Here is a 16,841-nt window from a genome sequence, read left to right as displayed (position 1 = left end):
AAGCCACCGAAAGCCGTCTGAATCTTCCAAATGGTGCAAGAGCTGGGCATGTTAGAACATGTCCTGTGAGACCAACACGGAGGTGCTTTTGTCCCGCGCCATTAGCGGCTCCGTGGCAAATTCCTCCCCTCCTCTTTCCATGACAAAAGCTCCTGTAACAGTGGAATGTGCCGAAAAAGTGGTATGTCCACCTCTTCTTCCATTTCTGTAGTAGTCAGACGACGTCCCGGATCAACACAGCGTTCAGTTTGGAAATGATCTGGTCGTTTCAGCCTGTCGATCACTGCTCGGAGCGCGACGCGCCCTCCGCCATTGTGCACCGTCTTTATACCGGTTGTAACACTCCTTAATCTGTGTGATCCCCATAGAATCGTCCCTGAAAGCCGTCTGAATCTTCCGAATGGTTTCCACCTGGCTGTCTCTCACAGTTTCTGGAAAAAATTTGATCCAGCAAAGCTCCAAATCATTCAGACATTTTCCTCGAGGGGCCTGGACCACTGCTCACTCAAAGCGTGCTCACAGGCCAATGACGCAACCAACAGGCGTGAAAAAACTCACGCATGCGCACGAAGGTTCAAGCTTGGCTAATGCAAGCGCACATGATTCAAATCCATATAGTTTTTGCAAAAAATAAAAAGGTCGGATAGTTTTCTAACAGACCTCGTATGTGTGGCAACCTCCAGTTTTGGCACAACTCCACAATGGTCACACAGCTGGTCAGAAGTCACTGATGATGTGAGTTTTCTCAGTTCATTATGTTTCAGGGTAACTTTATCAATGTCTGAAGCATGTGTGCATGTGTGTTAGGAGCAGGTTAGAGATACACTGTGAATCGTTCTGTTCGTCCTTAAGATGAGTGTGTGTGTGAGTTAGCTCCCAGGTAGCTCAATGCTAATCTTAGCAAAGGTGATCTGTTGGGCCCACTTATATTTTATAGACAGTGGATATTTTGCCGGATACGGCAAACACGCATCTAGCGCTATTTGACCGGATCTCCTCACTGATTGGCTAGTTCAGATGACGTCATCGAAGAGTTTATTTCAACAAGGCAGTGCCCTCCGCAAAGCTGAACTGGACTCAGTGGTGGTCAATTACATTAAATAAACGGCATTTAGGGTTTATACCCAACATCCCCACAGCATGATGCTGCCACCACCATGTTTGTAGGGATGGTGCCTGGTTTCCTCCAAACATGACACCTGGCATTCACACCAAAGAGTTCAATCTTTGTCTCATTAGAGCAGTGAATTTTGTTTCTCATGGTCTGAGAGTCTTTCAGGTGCCTTTTGGCATACTCTAGGTGGGCTGCCATGTGCGTTTTACAAACGAGTGGTTTCCATCTGACCACTCTACTATACAGGTCTGATTGTTTGATTACTGCAGAGATGGTTGTCCTTCTGCAAGGTTCTCCTCTCTCCACTGACAAACTGCTGGAGCTCTGACAGAGTGACCTTGGGGTTCTTAGTCACCTCCCTGACTAAGGCCCTTCTTCCCCGATCGCTCAGTTTAGTCGTGCAGCCAGCTCTTGGAAGAGTCCTGATGGATCGGAACGTCTTCCATTTACAGATGATGGAGGCCACTGTGCTCATTGGGACCTTCAAAATTAGAAATGTTTCTGTACTGTTCCTCAGATTTGTGAGAATCCTTTCTTGGAGGTCTATAGACAATTCCTTTGACTTCATGCTTGGTTTGTGCTCTGACATGCACTGTCAACTGTGGGACCTTATACGTAGACAGGTGTTTGCCTTTCCAAACCATGTCCAAATTTACCACAGGTGTACTCCAGTTAAGCTGTAGAAACATGTCAGGGATGATCAGTAGAAACAGGATGCAGCTCAATTTTGAGTTTCATGGCAAAGGCTGTGAATACTTACGTACATGTGATTTCTTTCTTATAAATTTGAAAAAATCTAAAAAAAACTTTTTTCACATTGTCATTATGGGGTCTTGTGTGTAGAATTGTGGGGAAATCATGCTGACTCACTGTCAGCATGATTAAAGGTAGGCGCTCCGATCCCTAACTAGATTTGTTGGTGTGTAATTAACAGATTTCTTTGTGTTAGCAAATACAGTGCATCCAAAAAGGATTCACAGCTCTGCACTTATTCCAGATTTTGTTCTGTTACAGCTTTATTCCAAAATGAAGTAAATTCAATTTTTCCCCTAAAATTATTAAATTATTTCCATTTTGGAATAAGGCTGTAACATAAAACATGGAAAAAGTGAAGTGCTGTGAATTCTTTTCGGACGCACTGTATATTTTCGACCCTTCTAAACTTGTGGAAATTCCGGTTCTTAAATTCTGTAAAGACCTTTGTACTGCATGACTTCTGACCTGCCTTCTAAAGGTTTCTGGCCCGGAGTCAGTGGAGGTTACTTGGAGAGCGCCAGATCACCCTAATGGCATCATCACTGCCTATGAACTCCGCAGAGACGGTGAAGATATCTATGTTGGTACAGAGACCCATTATCACGACTTTACACTTTTACCAAGTGTGGAATACAGTTACGTCATCAGGGCCAACAACAGCAGAGGGTCCGTGAGCAGCACAGCCGCCACAACAAGGACACACCCATCAGCTCCTTCTGGTGTCAGTCGTCCCAACCTGCAATCCAAAGGACCAAAGCAGGTCAGTTATTCATTTAGTTTATCTGCGTTTTAGCCCTTGTAAGTGTGTACAGTTAAAATGAGTTTTTCAGAAGATGCTTATACGCCGTCTTCCAGGTAACAGTGGAGTGGATGGCTCCAGCTCGTCCTAATGGAGACATTATTAGATACACAGTGTATCAACGAGATCCAGCCCAGCTCAGTCTCAGCAGTACTGTCTTTTCCCCGGAGGACAAGTCCTTTGCTGACCGGCACACCACTCTGCATGGGCTTGCACCTCACCACAGGTCAGTCAAAGCACAACTACTGCCTTTTCAAAGTTAGGTACAAACACATTTTAGGAGGAGACACTTCCCCATTTTCCTGTTTGTCAACACTGTGTTGAATGAAATGAGAGATTAAAAACAAAAAGAAGGTAGCACAGTGCCATCTGGAGGAAAGTAAAAACATTGAGGTGCTGCAGAGTTAATCAGTTCACATCACAGTGAGGTTCACATCGTTCTTCTTTCAGTTCATTTCTAACTTTGCTTTCCCTAAAACTGATCAGTACAGGTGCTCCGGAGTTAAAATGAAATTGAGATTAATGATGAAATGAATGAATTTAAAAAATAGTGTAAAGTTATGGAAAAGTGATGGAAGAGATGCATAGATATCTGTCCAAAAAAGTTACCTTTTAACTGTCTGGTTTGTTACTGCTGTTATGAATGCATGTCCCAAACAAGTATTTGTTTGAAAAGCATTTTCAGGCAAGACTACAGTGCATGTTACATCTGTGTGTGTGTGTGTGTGTGTGTGTGTGTGTGTGTGTGTGTGTGTGTGTGTGTGTGTGTGTGTGTGTGTGTGTGTGTGTGTGTGTGTGTGTGTGTGTGTGTGTGTGTGCGTGTACATCAGCATGCTCTGATGTGTGGCTGTATATGAACATGTTAATGTCTTTATAAAATTCAAATAATTAAAGCTCATGAGCCTTAGCTCCTAAAGTTACACCCCCCACCCCCCAGATGACCTTCTGCTCATCCTACTCCTCTCTTTTCCTCAGTCTGTCTTTTCTTTCTGCATTTCACCAAAAACCCAGCTGTGATTCCTAATTAGTATCCTAACAAAGCCAGCTGACAAATTTATGCTCCTCTTGCTGCAGGTTGATGAGCTTCATTTATGATTTGGTTTAGACACCGCGTCCGTGTGTTACCATTAGTCTACACGCAGATGTTAACAAAAACTGTTCATATGCTCCATTTGAGCCATGAGGACATCATCGATCCTGCTTCTGATTTTGAAACAGGAAACACTGATTTTATAGATATTTTTTTAATTCTCTTGTAAAGTTTAAGGTGGCAGTACATTTGCTGAATATTAAAGGATTATTAACTGACCACAAGGTCTGTACGGTGAAATAACAGGCCGGCATGTTGTCAAGCATTAGCGAGGTCCGTGCGAAAAGCATGGAGGTCAGATGTCCCCGTACAGACTGACCAAGCAGGGTTAATAATTTATTATATGGCTATTTTATATATATATATATATATATATATATATATATATATATATATATATATATATATATAAACACACAGACTTATGGTATGACAAAGAACTTCATGGTGCGGTGTTAGCTGGTAAGTTTTCAATCTGTGTGATTTTTCAGATGCTGTTTAGATATTTATGGAGTATGTTTATGTCCGAATTGGATTTTCTAATCGTGTTTTTTTGCTTCCTGGTTTAGTAAAGAAAATACACGTTGCGGACCGATTGTCGTGGTAACGGTCCAGATATGGGAAAATATCTGACCCGTAATCAGTCGATCAGAGCGCGCGTAGCATCGCAGCCATCTAATGAAACTGAATATAGGTTGAAGAGGATTTGCAAATCATTGTATTCTCTTTTTATTTACATTTTACACAACGTCCCAACTTCATTGGAATTGGGGTTGTAAAATGAATTCTCAAGTGTCACAGGAAACAATCCAAAGAAGGTAGCAGAGGGGTTTTAAAAACTAAAGAAAGAAAACAATTGTGCACATGGACAAGGCAGAGAGCAGAAAAAATAAAAAATAGTTCAAGAATAAAAAATCAATTGAAGAACAACTAAAAAGAAGAATAAAAGACCATAATAGACTAAATCCACCAATAAATAAAACTAAAATACATATATGTATGTTCATATAATAAGCACCAGTCACTTATGTTCTGTGACTGTGCCTGTCATGTCATGAGTTATTCATTTTTCATGAAATAGACAATCATTGCATATGGCATGTCTGTGTGTAGGTACGAGGTGAGGGTGGAGGCCTGTACTGCCCTGGGCTGCTCATCCAGCGACTGGTCATCTGTACTCACTCTAGAGGCTCCCCCTACTGGTCAGGCAGCGCCACTTCTAGATCTTCAGCCTGACACTCAGACCGGCTTACAAACCACGTTCCTGCTCACCTGGTCACCTCCAAATCAACCCAATGGTCGAGTACTGCACTACGAAGTGTACCGCAGGCTGGACCATTCCGCCGATGAACACACAAGGAATAAAACAACACTTGTCTGTAAGAATGACTCTACAACCTGCAAAGATGAAGGACTCTGGCCATATACTGCATACCAATACCAGGTACAGTGGTCCTTGCATTTCAATGTTTTGTTTACACAGAACATCAGATGTCCATAAAGTTGTGCTAAGTGGTTGTTTATTCTGCATTTCAGAGAAGTGGAAAGTCATTTGGTGGCAGAATTTATTTATTTATTTATTTATTTTAACAGAGCGATATATCTTAACTTTTATGTGAAAAGGTTTTTCATTCAGGAAAAAAAAATACAACTAAAGGGCACTTGGAAGGCAAAGGCCTCTGCCAAGGGTAATATTCCAGTCTTCTATGGATTGTGATTCCAGCCTTGCTTGTGATCATACAAAATTCCAGAAGTGAGCTCTGTAATGTATTTTCTGGTGTATCACATACACAGAAAAAAGAAAGTAACTTACAAACTTACAAGAAAGTAAGTTACAAACGTAAGTTCAAACAACTTAAATCATTCAGCTTTTACCAATTGTAACGCTTTATTAAGTTGGTTCAACTATTCTCTTTTTTCAGTGTAAGAGTACAGGCCCTTTGTCTGACCCGGTCCACATCTCAGTGCAAGTCTCACTCTTTGCTAGTTTCCATGTGACACAGATGTCATTTATACACTAAATGCACTAAATCCCAATTCTGCTTGTGCTCATATGGGTGTGTCAATCTAAAAATGATGTTTTCATGTGCCAAATTTACTGTGTTCATGGCTTCTGTCACCAGAAAGTGTTTGTGCCTTTGACCTGCAAAAAGCACGCCTAAAGTTCACAAGTGTCTCACACTGTGTAAAGAATACAGCACGCAAACACATCTTACAGTGCATCCAGAAAATATTCACTGCGCTTCACTTCACTTTTCCCATATCTGGAAGGTTGCAAATTGATGTGATATTGTTTGTTATGAAATCAACCGTCTGTCTTACTTGTTGTTATGTTACAACCTTATTCCAAAATGAAGTAAATTCATTTTTCCCTCAAAATTTGACTCACAACACCCCATAATGACAACATGAAAATGTTTTTTATTTTTGCACATTTATTAAAAATAAAAAACTAAGGAATTACATGTACATAAGTATTCACACACTTTGCTCAGTACTTTGTTGATGCACCTTTGGCAGGAATTACAGCCTCAAGTCTTCTTGAATATGATGCCATGAGCTTGGAGCAGCTGTCTTTGGGCAGTTTTGCCCATTCCTCTTTGCAGCACCTCTCAAGCGCCATCAGGTTGGACAGGGAGTGTTTGTGCACAGCCATTTTCAGGTCTCTCCAGAGATGTTCAATCTCAATCAGATCTGGGCTCTGGCTGGGCCACTCAAGGACATTCACAGAGTTGTCCTGAAGCCACTCGTTTGATATCTTGACTGTGTGTTTAGGGTCATTGTCCTGCTGAAAGATTAACCGTCCCTCAGTCTGAGATCAAGAGCACTCTGGAGGAGGTTTTCATCCAGGATGTCTCTGTACATTGCTGCATTCATTTTTCCCTCAATCCTGACTAGTCTACCAGTTCCTGCTGTTGATAAACATCCCCACAGCATGATGCTGCCACCACCATGTTTCACTGTAGGGACAGCGCCTGTTTTTCTCCATACATGACGCCTGGCATTCACACCAGAGAGTTCAGTCTTTGTCTCATCAGACCAGAGAATTTTGTTTCTCATGGTTTGAGAGTCCTTCAGGTGCCTTCTGTTAAACTCCAGGCGGTCTGCCATGTGCCTTTTTCTAAGGAGTGGCTTCTGTCTGGCCACTCTAGCATACAGGCCTGATTGGTGGATTGCTACAGAGATTGTTGTCCTTCTGAAAGGTTCTCCTCTCTCCATAGAGGAATGCTGGAGCTCTGATAGAGTAGCCATCGGGTTCTTGGTCACCTCCCTAACTAAGGCCCTTCTCCTTCGATTGCTCAGTTACGACGGGTGGCCAGCTCTAGAAAGAGTCCTGGTGGATCTGAACTTCTTCTATTTATGGATGATGCAGGCCATATTTTCAGAAAGAGTTGTCTGTCCCTCCCTCTGTCTCTGCCTCTTTCCTTCTCTCAGGCACACACATGTAAGCCTCCACGTTCAGGTTACGCATACGTATGATAAACAATGTGTTAATATGCAGCCATAGTCAAAGCTGTTGGACGTCATTAGTGTCTGTGGTGTAAGGTTGCAAAATGAAGTGATATTGTTTGTTATGAAATCAATCCTCTGTCACACTCCCACATGCTATCAGCATTATATCTTGTAAAATACATAAAGAAAGTGAATCAACTATTAAACAAAATAAGAGTAAATAACCCTCACTTTGCTGCTGCACTGCTTCAACTCAGGAAGCCTTGATGGCAGTTGTCCACTCTGCTCTGATAGTTGAGCACTAATCTATTAAGGGAAATTTTTTTTTGCTTGTTTCTGCTTTCTTGGTAATGCCACACTGGCAGCTTGACGCACTCAACTATGAAGGGAATGGTTGATCTTATGTTTGTACAAGGCATGCTCATGTGTAATGAAAGTGTGAAATTCAGTACTTCAGCTCCCAGTGCCTGGCTTTGAAATGTTATTAGCTGCAGCTCTGGACATGACCGAAATGTATTTGTGCCAATTGCGCAGCTCATTTTAGAATCCGCAGTTAAGATAAGGCCCTATTCATATTATTCAGAATATGGTTGCTAGAGGTCAGACTAGGATTTGGTGTTTTGAGTTGATCTTCCCTTCACTGGCTTCTTGTAAATATGTGTGCAGATTTTAAAGCTCTGTTGTGACATAAGTTTCTGAATGGACAAACAACTTCTTATCTTATGGAACTTATAGCGTCTTTTGTACCATCCTGTGGCCTTTTGTCTCAGGATGCAGGGTTAATCTGTGTTCCACCCCTGTCACACAGAAGGTGTGTGCTGTGTGTTATTGAACAAACACTGGCATGATATATTCGCCGGTAGTCACCAGTATTGGCGACATGTGCACTGCATGTAACTGCTGCATGTGTGCAGTGTTCAGTGGCATTTAATGTACCGTGTAAACTGGATGTTTTCTGCTGCTTTCTGGCCAGTGCTTTATAAACTTTGTCTGTGTACCCCATTTTTGTCATGGATTTGGAATTTCTGAACACGCTGGTGCTTTCCAGCCTCTCACACAGATGATGTGTGTGTGGTATGTTAATGGCGTGTAAGAGGCCATTAAAGTGTAGCGACTGTAGTCTCTCTTTGTTCTGCATTGTGTTGTTATGTTGACTCCTCCCACTCCCTCCCCTGAGGACACAACCTCATGATCTCCAGCATGGGAGGTGATTGCTCTAACCACACGGCCAAAACCCAGCATCTGACCTGAGTGGGCAGAGTATCCCTTGGCTGTTGGGGGAATGAGGCCTCTTGACTGCCACATGCACAGCAACTCCTGCTGGCCTCTGTCACGCAAGCAACAACTGAAATTGAGTGTCAAGTGTTTTGAACATGACTAAAACACTCACCACAGTCTGGCAACATTGTGGTGTTGAGTGGCGTGTTTGTGGCGGATAGTGGCAAGTTGGGTAATGAGTGCTACATGTGCAAAGTATTCTCCCCCCTGGTATTTCACACATTTTAATTTGTTTTTGCCATTTCAAATACAAAAAGTAAATCAGGCTTCTCAACATAAAAAATTCTAAAATGATCTTCCTTAAAGTCAAACTCAAAGCAGATCTCTACAACTTGATACAAATTAATTAAAAATATAAAAGCCAAGATGATGGGTTGCATAAGTAATGAGCCCCTTTGTTATGATACCTTTAAATAATCAATTTTATTGCCAGTTTTCTTCAGACAAGTTAAGGAATGGATACATGAACATTTCCAAGCCACTGAATATGTCTTGAACTTTATTTACATCAGTTATGAAGAAGTACAAACAGTATGACACTCTATGGTAAATCTGTGTGGAGTAGACAGTTCTCAAAAACTGAGTGACTGTGCAAGAAGAAAAAAAAAATGAGGAAAGACATCCAGACAACCAGAAGAAATTACAGGCTTCTGTTGCTGTGACTGGAGAAATTGTGCAAAGTTCATGTTTTCCATTTTGTATCCCCAGTTATACAGCTTCATGATGAATGGGAACAGAGGAGGGTTTTCTTTCACCAAAACAGCAAATCTAGGCTTGCATCTCAGATGTACCCTCTGGAAAATTGTAGCAGAACGTTCAGGTCTTCTTTTTAAGAAAATCCTCTGCTTTGAGTTTAAGGAAGATCATTTTAGAAATATTTATATTGAGAAACCTGATTTACTTTTTGTATTTTTAAATGGCAAAAACAAATTAAAATGTGTGGAAAAACCAGGGGGGTGAATACTTTTGCAAGGCACCGTACACACTGCCTGTGTGTGAGGGGCTGAAACATTAAGAGGAAGACGGCATAATATAAAGCTTTTGTTGTGTGCCTTCTTTGTGGAATAATCTGCTGAAGGATATTGGAAAGTCAAAATATTTTTTATTTTTTTATTATTATTATTATTATGTTATTATTATTATTATTATTATTATTATTATTATTATTATTATTATAACTCACCTTTTTCTACTGCTTAAAATTTGCATTTGGTTTTAATTTATTTTCTTTAAATGTTTTTGGATTCTAAGTTCTATATGCACTACAATGCATCCAAAAAGTGTTCATGGTGCTTCATTTTTTCTACATTTTGTTATTTTGTTATACCTTATTCCAAAATGGCATAAATTCATTTTTCACCCTCATAATTCTACTCACAACACCCCATAATGGTAAATAAATGGTAAATGGACTGCATTTATATAGCACTTTTTCATCTGCATCAAACGCTCAAAGCGCTTTACAAATAATGCCACACAATGTGAGGGTGCTGCCATACAAGGTACTCACTACACACCAGGAGCAATAGGGGATTAAAGACCTTGCCCAAGGGCCCTTAGTGATTTTCCAGTCAGGCTGGGATTTGAACCGAGGATCTTGTGGTCTAGTGGTTAAGCCCAATGCCTTAACCACTAGATCATCACCTCCCCCACAATGACAACATGAAAGAAGAATCGGATTCAGGTCTGGGCTGTGGTTGGGTCACTCATGGACATTCACAAGTTGTCATGAAGCCACTCCTTTGACATCTTGACTGTATGCCAAGATGTCTCTGTACATTGCTGCATTCATTTTTCCCTCAATCCTGACTAGTATCCCATTTACTGTCACTGAAACATCGCCACAGCATGATGCTGCCACCACCATGCTTCACTGTAGGGATGGTGCCTGTTTTCCTCCAAACATGATGCCTGGCATTCACACCAAAGAGTTAAATCTTTGTCTCATCAGGCCAGAGAATTTTGTTTCTCATGGTCTGAAAGTCCTCCAGGTGCCTTCTGGCAAACTCCGGGTGGGCTGCCATGTGCCTTTTACTGAGGAGTGGCTTCTGTCTGGCCACTCTACCATACAGGCCTGATTGGTGGATTGTTACAGAGATTGTTGTCCTTCTGAAAGGTTCTACTCTCTCCATAGAGGAATGCTGGAGCACTGACAGAGTGACCACTGGGTTCTTATGTACCTCCCTGACTGTGGCCCTTCTCCCACAATCGTTCAGTTTAGATGGGCAGCCAGCTCTAGGAACAGTCCTGGTGGATCCAAATTTCTTCCATTTACAGATGATGGAGGTCACTGTGCTCATTGGGACATTCAAAGCCGCAGAAATGTTTCTGTATCCTTCCCAAGATTTGTGCCTGGAGACAATCCTGTCTCAGAAGTCTACAGAAAATTCCTTTGACTCTATGCTTGGTGTTGTGACATGTACTGCCAACTGGGGGACCTTATGGCAATCATGACAACACGTTTCAAAAAAGCTGGGAGTGTGGTATGTTTACTACTGTGTTACATCACCTTTCCTGCTAACAACGCTCAATAAGCATTTGGGAACTGAGGACACTAATTTTTGAAGCTTTGTAGGTGGAATTGTTTCCCATTTTTGCTTGAAGTACGACTTCAGTTGTTCAACAGTCCGGGGTCTCCATTGTCGTATTTTTTGCTTCATAATGCGCCACACATTTTCAATGGGCGACAGGTCTGGACTGCAGGCAGGCCATTCTAGTACCCGCACTCTTTTACTACGAAGCCACGCTGTTGTAACATGTGCAGAATGTGGCTTGGCATTGTCTTGCTGAAATAAGCAGGGACGTCCCTGAAAAAGACATTGCTTGGATGGCAGCATGTGTTGCTCCAAAACCCGAATGTACCTTTCAGCATTGATGGTGCCATCACAGATGTGTAAGTTGCCCATGCTGTGGGCACTAACACCCCTCCCCATACCATCACAGATACTGGCTTTTGAACTTTGCGCTGGTAACAATCTGGATGGTCTTGTTCCTCATCAGTCCACAGCACACTTTTCCACTGTCCATTTCAAACAAGCTTTGGCCCAGAGAAGCCGGCGGTGTTTCTGGAGGTTGTTGATGTATGGCTTTCACTTTGTATGGTAGAGTTTTAACTTGCACTTGTAGATGTAGCGACAAACTGTGCTAACTGACAATGGTTTTCTGAAGTGTTTCTGAGCTTATGCGGTAAGATCCTTTACATAATGATGACGGTTTCTAATGCAGTGCCGCCTGAGGGATTGAAAGTCACGGGCATTCAGTGTTGGTTTTCGGCCTTGCAAGTTCTCCAGATTCTCTGAATCTTCTGATTATATTATGGACTGTAGATGATGGAAATATTGTTCTTCAACTGTTGGACTATTTTTTTCACGCAGTTGTTCACAAACTGGTGATCCTCACCCCATCATTGCTTGTGAACGGCTGAGCCTTTTGGGGGTGCTCCTTTTATACCCAGTCATGACACTCACCTGTTTCCAATTATCCTGTTCACCTGTGGAATGTTCCAAACAGGTGTTCTTTGACCATTCATCAACTTTCCCAGTCTTTTGTTGCCCCTGTCCCAGCTTTTTTGAAATGTGTTGCAGGCATCCATTTCAAAATGATTTCAAATATTTACACAAAAAACAAAAAGTCTATCAGTTTGAACATTAAATAGCTTATCTTTGTGGTGTATTCAATTGAATATAAGTTGAAGAGGATTTGCAAATCATTGTATTCTGTTTTTATTTACATTTCACACAATGTCCCAACTTCATTGGAATCGAGGTTGTATGTAAACAGGTGTGTGCTTTTCCAGATCATGTCCAATCAACTGAATTTACCCCAGGTGGACTCCAGTTAAGCTGTAGAAACATCTCAAGGATGATCAGTGGAAACAGGATGCACCTGAGCTCAATTTTGAGGCTGTGAATACTTATGTACATGTGATTTCTTAGGTTTTTGCTGTTGTTGTTCTTTAATAAATTTGCAAAAATCTCCAAAAACCTTTTTTCACATTGTCATTATGGGGTATTGTGTGTAGAATAAAAAAAAAATGAATTTCATCCATTTTGGAATAAGGCTATAGCATAAGAAAACATGGAAAAAGTGAAGCAATGCAAATACTTTCCGGATGCACTGTATATTTTGTATTTATACTTATAATGTTTATAGATGTATGTTGTGATTTTTTTAACATTTGTGCCTTGATGTATTTTATGATGTAAAGCACTTCGAAATTTTCTGATTTGAAAGTGCTTTATAAATAACGGCATTATTACCATATTATTATTATTATTATTATTATTATTATTATTATTGTTATTGTTGTTGTTGTTTTCATTGTTGTCATTTTTTTTTCATGAAATCAAACAGGTAGATTTTGTTTATAATCCTGAAAACAGACAAACAAACCAGTATACGGTTGTGAAAACAACCTCCGTGGCATAAATAATTATAAAGTTGTTTGTTCATTCATGGTAACACAGTACAACTAATAGAATAATTATTATTCAAAGGTGCAAACATGATGATGTGTTATCTAAAGGAACAAACACTATACGTTTAAACTGTAAGCAGTAACCTAATCTCCAAAAGAAATTTTTACTCCTTGTCCTTTGTTTCAACATGAGATCACTTAAATGTTCTGTTTTGAAATATGAGCGTAATTTGTAGATGAGGTTTGATGACACTGACACTTCAGAAGATGTAGCTTGTTTTCCCAATGAAATGTGTTCCAAAAGTCACATCACACCCAAAACACATCATGCTTACATCAGCCAATGCAGTCACCCTCACGTGCACATACACCCCAGCCCATGCAAGTCAACATACGCAGACGGGCACACAAACACACGTGCAGTCAGGCAGGTGTTAAATAATGCCGTCCATATTCATGTTGTGCTGTGCTGCGCTACGCTAATTGACAGGCTAGCCCTTTGGAAACAACAATAACATTAGCATTCCTGCCTGTCAGACATGTGAGCTGAGGCCAGAGAAGAGGCGTAATTGATTGAGTTTGCCTGATTGTGGTGCCGTCTTTATTTACGAGGGTCCTAATTTATGACGGGAGGAGGGAGGGAAGGAGGAGTTTAGGGATATGACGGGCGGGCAACAGAGACATTAATCACCAGGCCCTCAGAGCAACCCACTTCCTGATTACCAGCCAGCCAATCGAATTAACTGTTAGCCCCCTGGTAACAGAGTGTGTGTGTTAGAAAGACCTTTTAATAGTGACCGCTACATGTCCCCTGCGGATTCACCAATGGGGGACTGAGGTACATGCACGATGTGGAAATATGCACAACAGTACTCAACATGTATTTGTGTGCATTTCATAGTATCCGTGTGTTTGTGTTTGTGTGAGAACGAGAGGCAGAGGCAGTATAATTCTGTGTGTCTCTCTGTCCCTATCTGTTGATCATGCTGTGTGTATGTATCACCATGTCTCCTGCTTTTTTCCCTGTGGTTGAGGTGTACACAAGGACGATAAGTCAGTTCAGTTTAACACACCACAGTGCAGACAGAGAAATCATATTAGGCTAATTACACTGGGTCGTAAGCTCCTATTGACAGCTTTATGCTTGGTTTTAATTACTACCTACTTTCACACAACTTAGCCCCTTCACCCCTAGTAGAAGCGCCCGCCAAGGAGCTCCGTCAGCCTATCAGCATGCTCAAATCAAATCCGCAGTCCAAGCACCCAATCAAAACGCTTAAATCCCTTGTCGGAGTTTTCTGAAGTAGTTTGTTGCCATGGTGGCTCGTTTGCTGCAATGGCAGCTAACAGGCTATATTTTTATTTTGTGTCTATTAAGCCAAATCACGGCCCAATAGGAGACGAGGGGAAACAAGAAGGGAGGAAGCTGTTAAAAGTTTGTACATGATTTAAGGATGAAGAAGGGAGTTGTGCCTCTTAGTGTGAATCAAGGGCAAGGTGATCCAGCCTGACTTTAGATTTTTTTGAACTTCTTCACTCTTAAGCTTGTGTTTAAACTTCTTAATCAAGTCTACAGGCTTGCGTCACATTCAGACTACATCTTTGTTGCTCGTGGGTGAAAAACATGGCTGTTGCTGGGTAGAAATCTCTTGTTGCCAACGTTAATTTGCATAGTGGCAGGTACAAATGTAATTGACAATCTTCTAATTAAAAAAGTAAGCCATTAAGTTGGAACACTAAAATATATTCTTCACCTGTCATTACAGTATTCTGAAGCATGTTTGATTGCTTATTGTATTAATATGATGCTGCAAATGTACAATAATTGGGAGTATCTGTTTTTCATCGTCACCTGTCAGTTTTACAGAAAGAAGAAACATGATATGGCTGGCGTGTTCGCGGTTTCAACACTTGTTCAAATGGAAACCATTAAGACTTCACTTCTGCCTATTTTGTGCCATCAACAAAACAGGCATTTAACTATTGAACTTGTAGAGACATTCACATATCTCTGCAGTGACATTCATGCCTCTGGGTCCTCTGTCTTTGACGTCAAGAATTGCCTGGGAAGAACTTACGGAGTCATCAGGTCATTAGACAGAGCTGACTGTCGATGCTGAAACCTTTGAAGGTGGACAAAGGTCCAAGTCTTGAGGATCCTGGTGCTTTCTGTCTGTATGGTTGTGAGACTTGCTAACTAGTAACCTAAGGTGATGATGATATTGTGTTGGGCTTTGAGAAACACTTATGATATTTTTCTCCATTTTCTCACATTTTACGGACCAAATATCAAATTGATTAGTCCAGAAAATAATCCACAATTGATCACAAAATTAACTGTTAGTTGCAGTACTCTTAAATGTCAATTCAGTACAATTTATTTTATTTTTATTGTGCCAAATCACAACAACACTGCCTCAAGGTGCTTCACACGAGTAAGGTCTAACCTTACCAATCCCCCCTGAGCAAGCACACAGGCGAGAGTGGTAAGAAAAAAAACTCCCTCTGGTGATAATAACGAAGAAACCTCTAGCAGACCATATTCAGATGGGTAACCCACTGTTTAGGCCATTCTGACACTTACAAGGATTTTACAAATTTTGCAAGAATTTCTTTACAAACAGACGAAAAAGACAACAGAAACAGAGCAACTAAAACAGAGTCCTTAGCTGAAATTAAAAAGCTGTCCATCTTGGTTCTTTAAGTGGTTGAATAGGTAGGTCTTGAAAAGGTAGGGCTTCCTGGGGTCAGGCCAACTTTCTGGGGTGCAGAGGCACCATCCGTTACAGGTCACCTCAGTGCCTCAGACAGAGGGAAAAAGAGCAGAATCGGTTGACTGAAAATAACTGCAATTGAGGCATTAATTCACCAGCAGTAAATCAAGAGGAAAGTAAATAGATTACTGAAGTGGTGACCAGCAGCTAGCCCTGTGCTTCACTAACAGACCAAGAATGTAGATGTAGTGAGGCTGAGACCATTTTTGCTGCTAATAAAAACAATTAAAAGTAGAGGTGGCATAATTCCATACTACATCGGTATGCTAGTCATACCAGAGGAGAAATAGATGAATCTTTAGTCTGGACTTGAATGTCTCTATGGAATCTGACTGTTTTATCTCTGCAGGGAGATCATTCCACAAGACAGGTGCATGATAAGAGAAGGCTCTGTAGCCTGACAATTTTTTTTTTAACCTTAGGGACACAAAGTAGTCCTGCCTACTGCGAACGCAGATCACAGGCTGGTATGTAGGATGTAAATAGATCATCTAGGTAGGGAGGCGTTAGTCCATGAATGATTTTACAAGTTAGGAAGAACACCTTAAAATTGGACTTCACAGAGACAGGAAGCCAGTGAAAAGGAGCCAAAATCAGTGTAATGTGATTAAACTTTCTGTTTCTTGTCAAAATTCTGGCAGCAGCATTTTGAACCAATTGGAGACCCCTAATGCTGGACTGCGGTAAGCCAGAGTATAGAATATTATAGAATAGAATATTGCAGTAATCCAAACTAGAGGAGACAAACGCATGAACCGGAGTCTCTGCATCAGCATAGACAGGATGGCACGACTCTTCGCTATGTTTTGCAGGTAGAAGAAAGCAGTCCTAGTGCTTTCTCTAATGTGGAGGTCAAAGGACAAAAATTACACCAAGATTCCTCACTTTGTCAGTGTGATGTATGACACGAGTTTAGGTTAAGCATTAACTGGTCAAACTGGTGTCTATGTCTTGCTGGACCAAGAACAATCATTTCAGTCATCTCTGAATTTAAAAGTAAAAAATTGCTTGACATCCATCTTTTCACTGAAACAATGCAATTCTCAAAAGTCTTGATGTGTGTAAGATTACCAGCAGCTAGCAGCATGATTTTCTAGCCTATCGAGTAATATAAAACGATCCACCTTATCGACCGCAGTGCTAAGATCTAACAGTAACAG

At 41.1% G+C, this 16,841-nt stretch overlaps 1 protein-coding gene across 1 annotated transcript in view; it reads left to right on the top strand.

Annotated features, from left to right (window-relative positions):
* Positions 1–16,841, top strand: part of ush2a (Usher syndrome 2A (autosomal recessive, mild)) — a 1,147,097-nt gene that overhangs the window by 1,039,437 nt on the left and 90,819 nt on the right. The window contains 3 exon segments of the mRNA XM_034188044.1: positions 2,349–2,630; positions 2,726–2,895; positions 4,873–5,203. Coding sequence (XP_034043935.1) covers positions 2,349–2,630; positions 2,726–2,895; positions 4,873–5,203 — 783 coding nt within the window.

This window comes from Thalassophryne amazonica, chromosome 2 (assembly GCF_902500255.1).
Source record: "Thalassophryne amazonica chromosome 2, fThaAma1.1, whole genome shotgun sequence".
Taxonomy (NCBI): Eukaryota; Metazoa; Chordata; class Actinopteri; order Batrachoidiformes; family Batrachoididae; genus Thalassophryne; species Thalassophryne amazonica.
The sequence above is the reverse complement of the archived record's forward strand: the minus strand, read 5'-3'. Positions and strand labels throughout refer to the sequence as shown.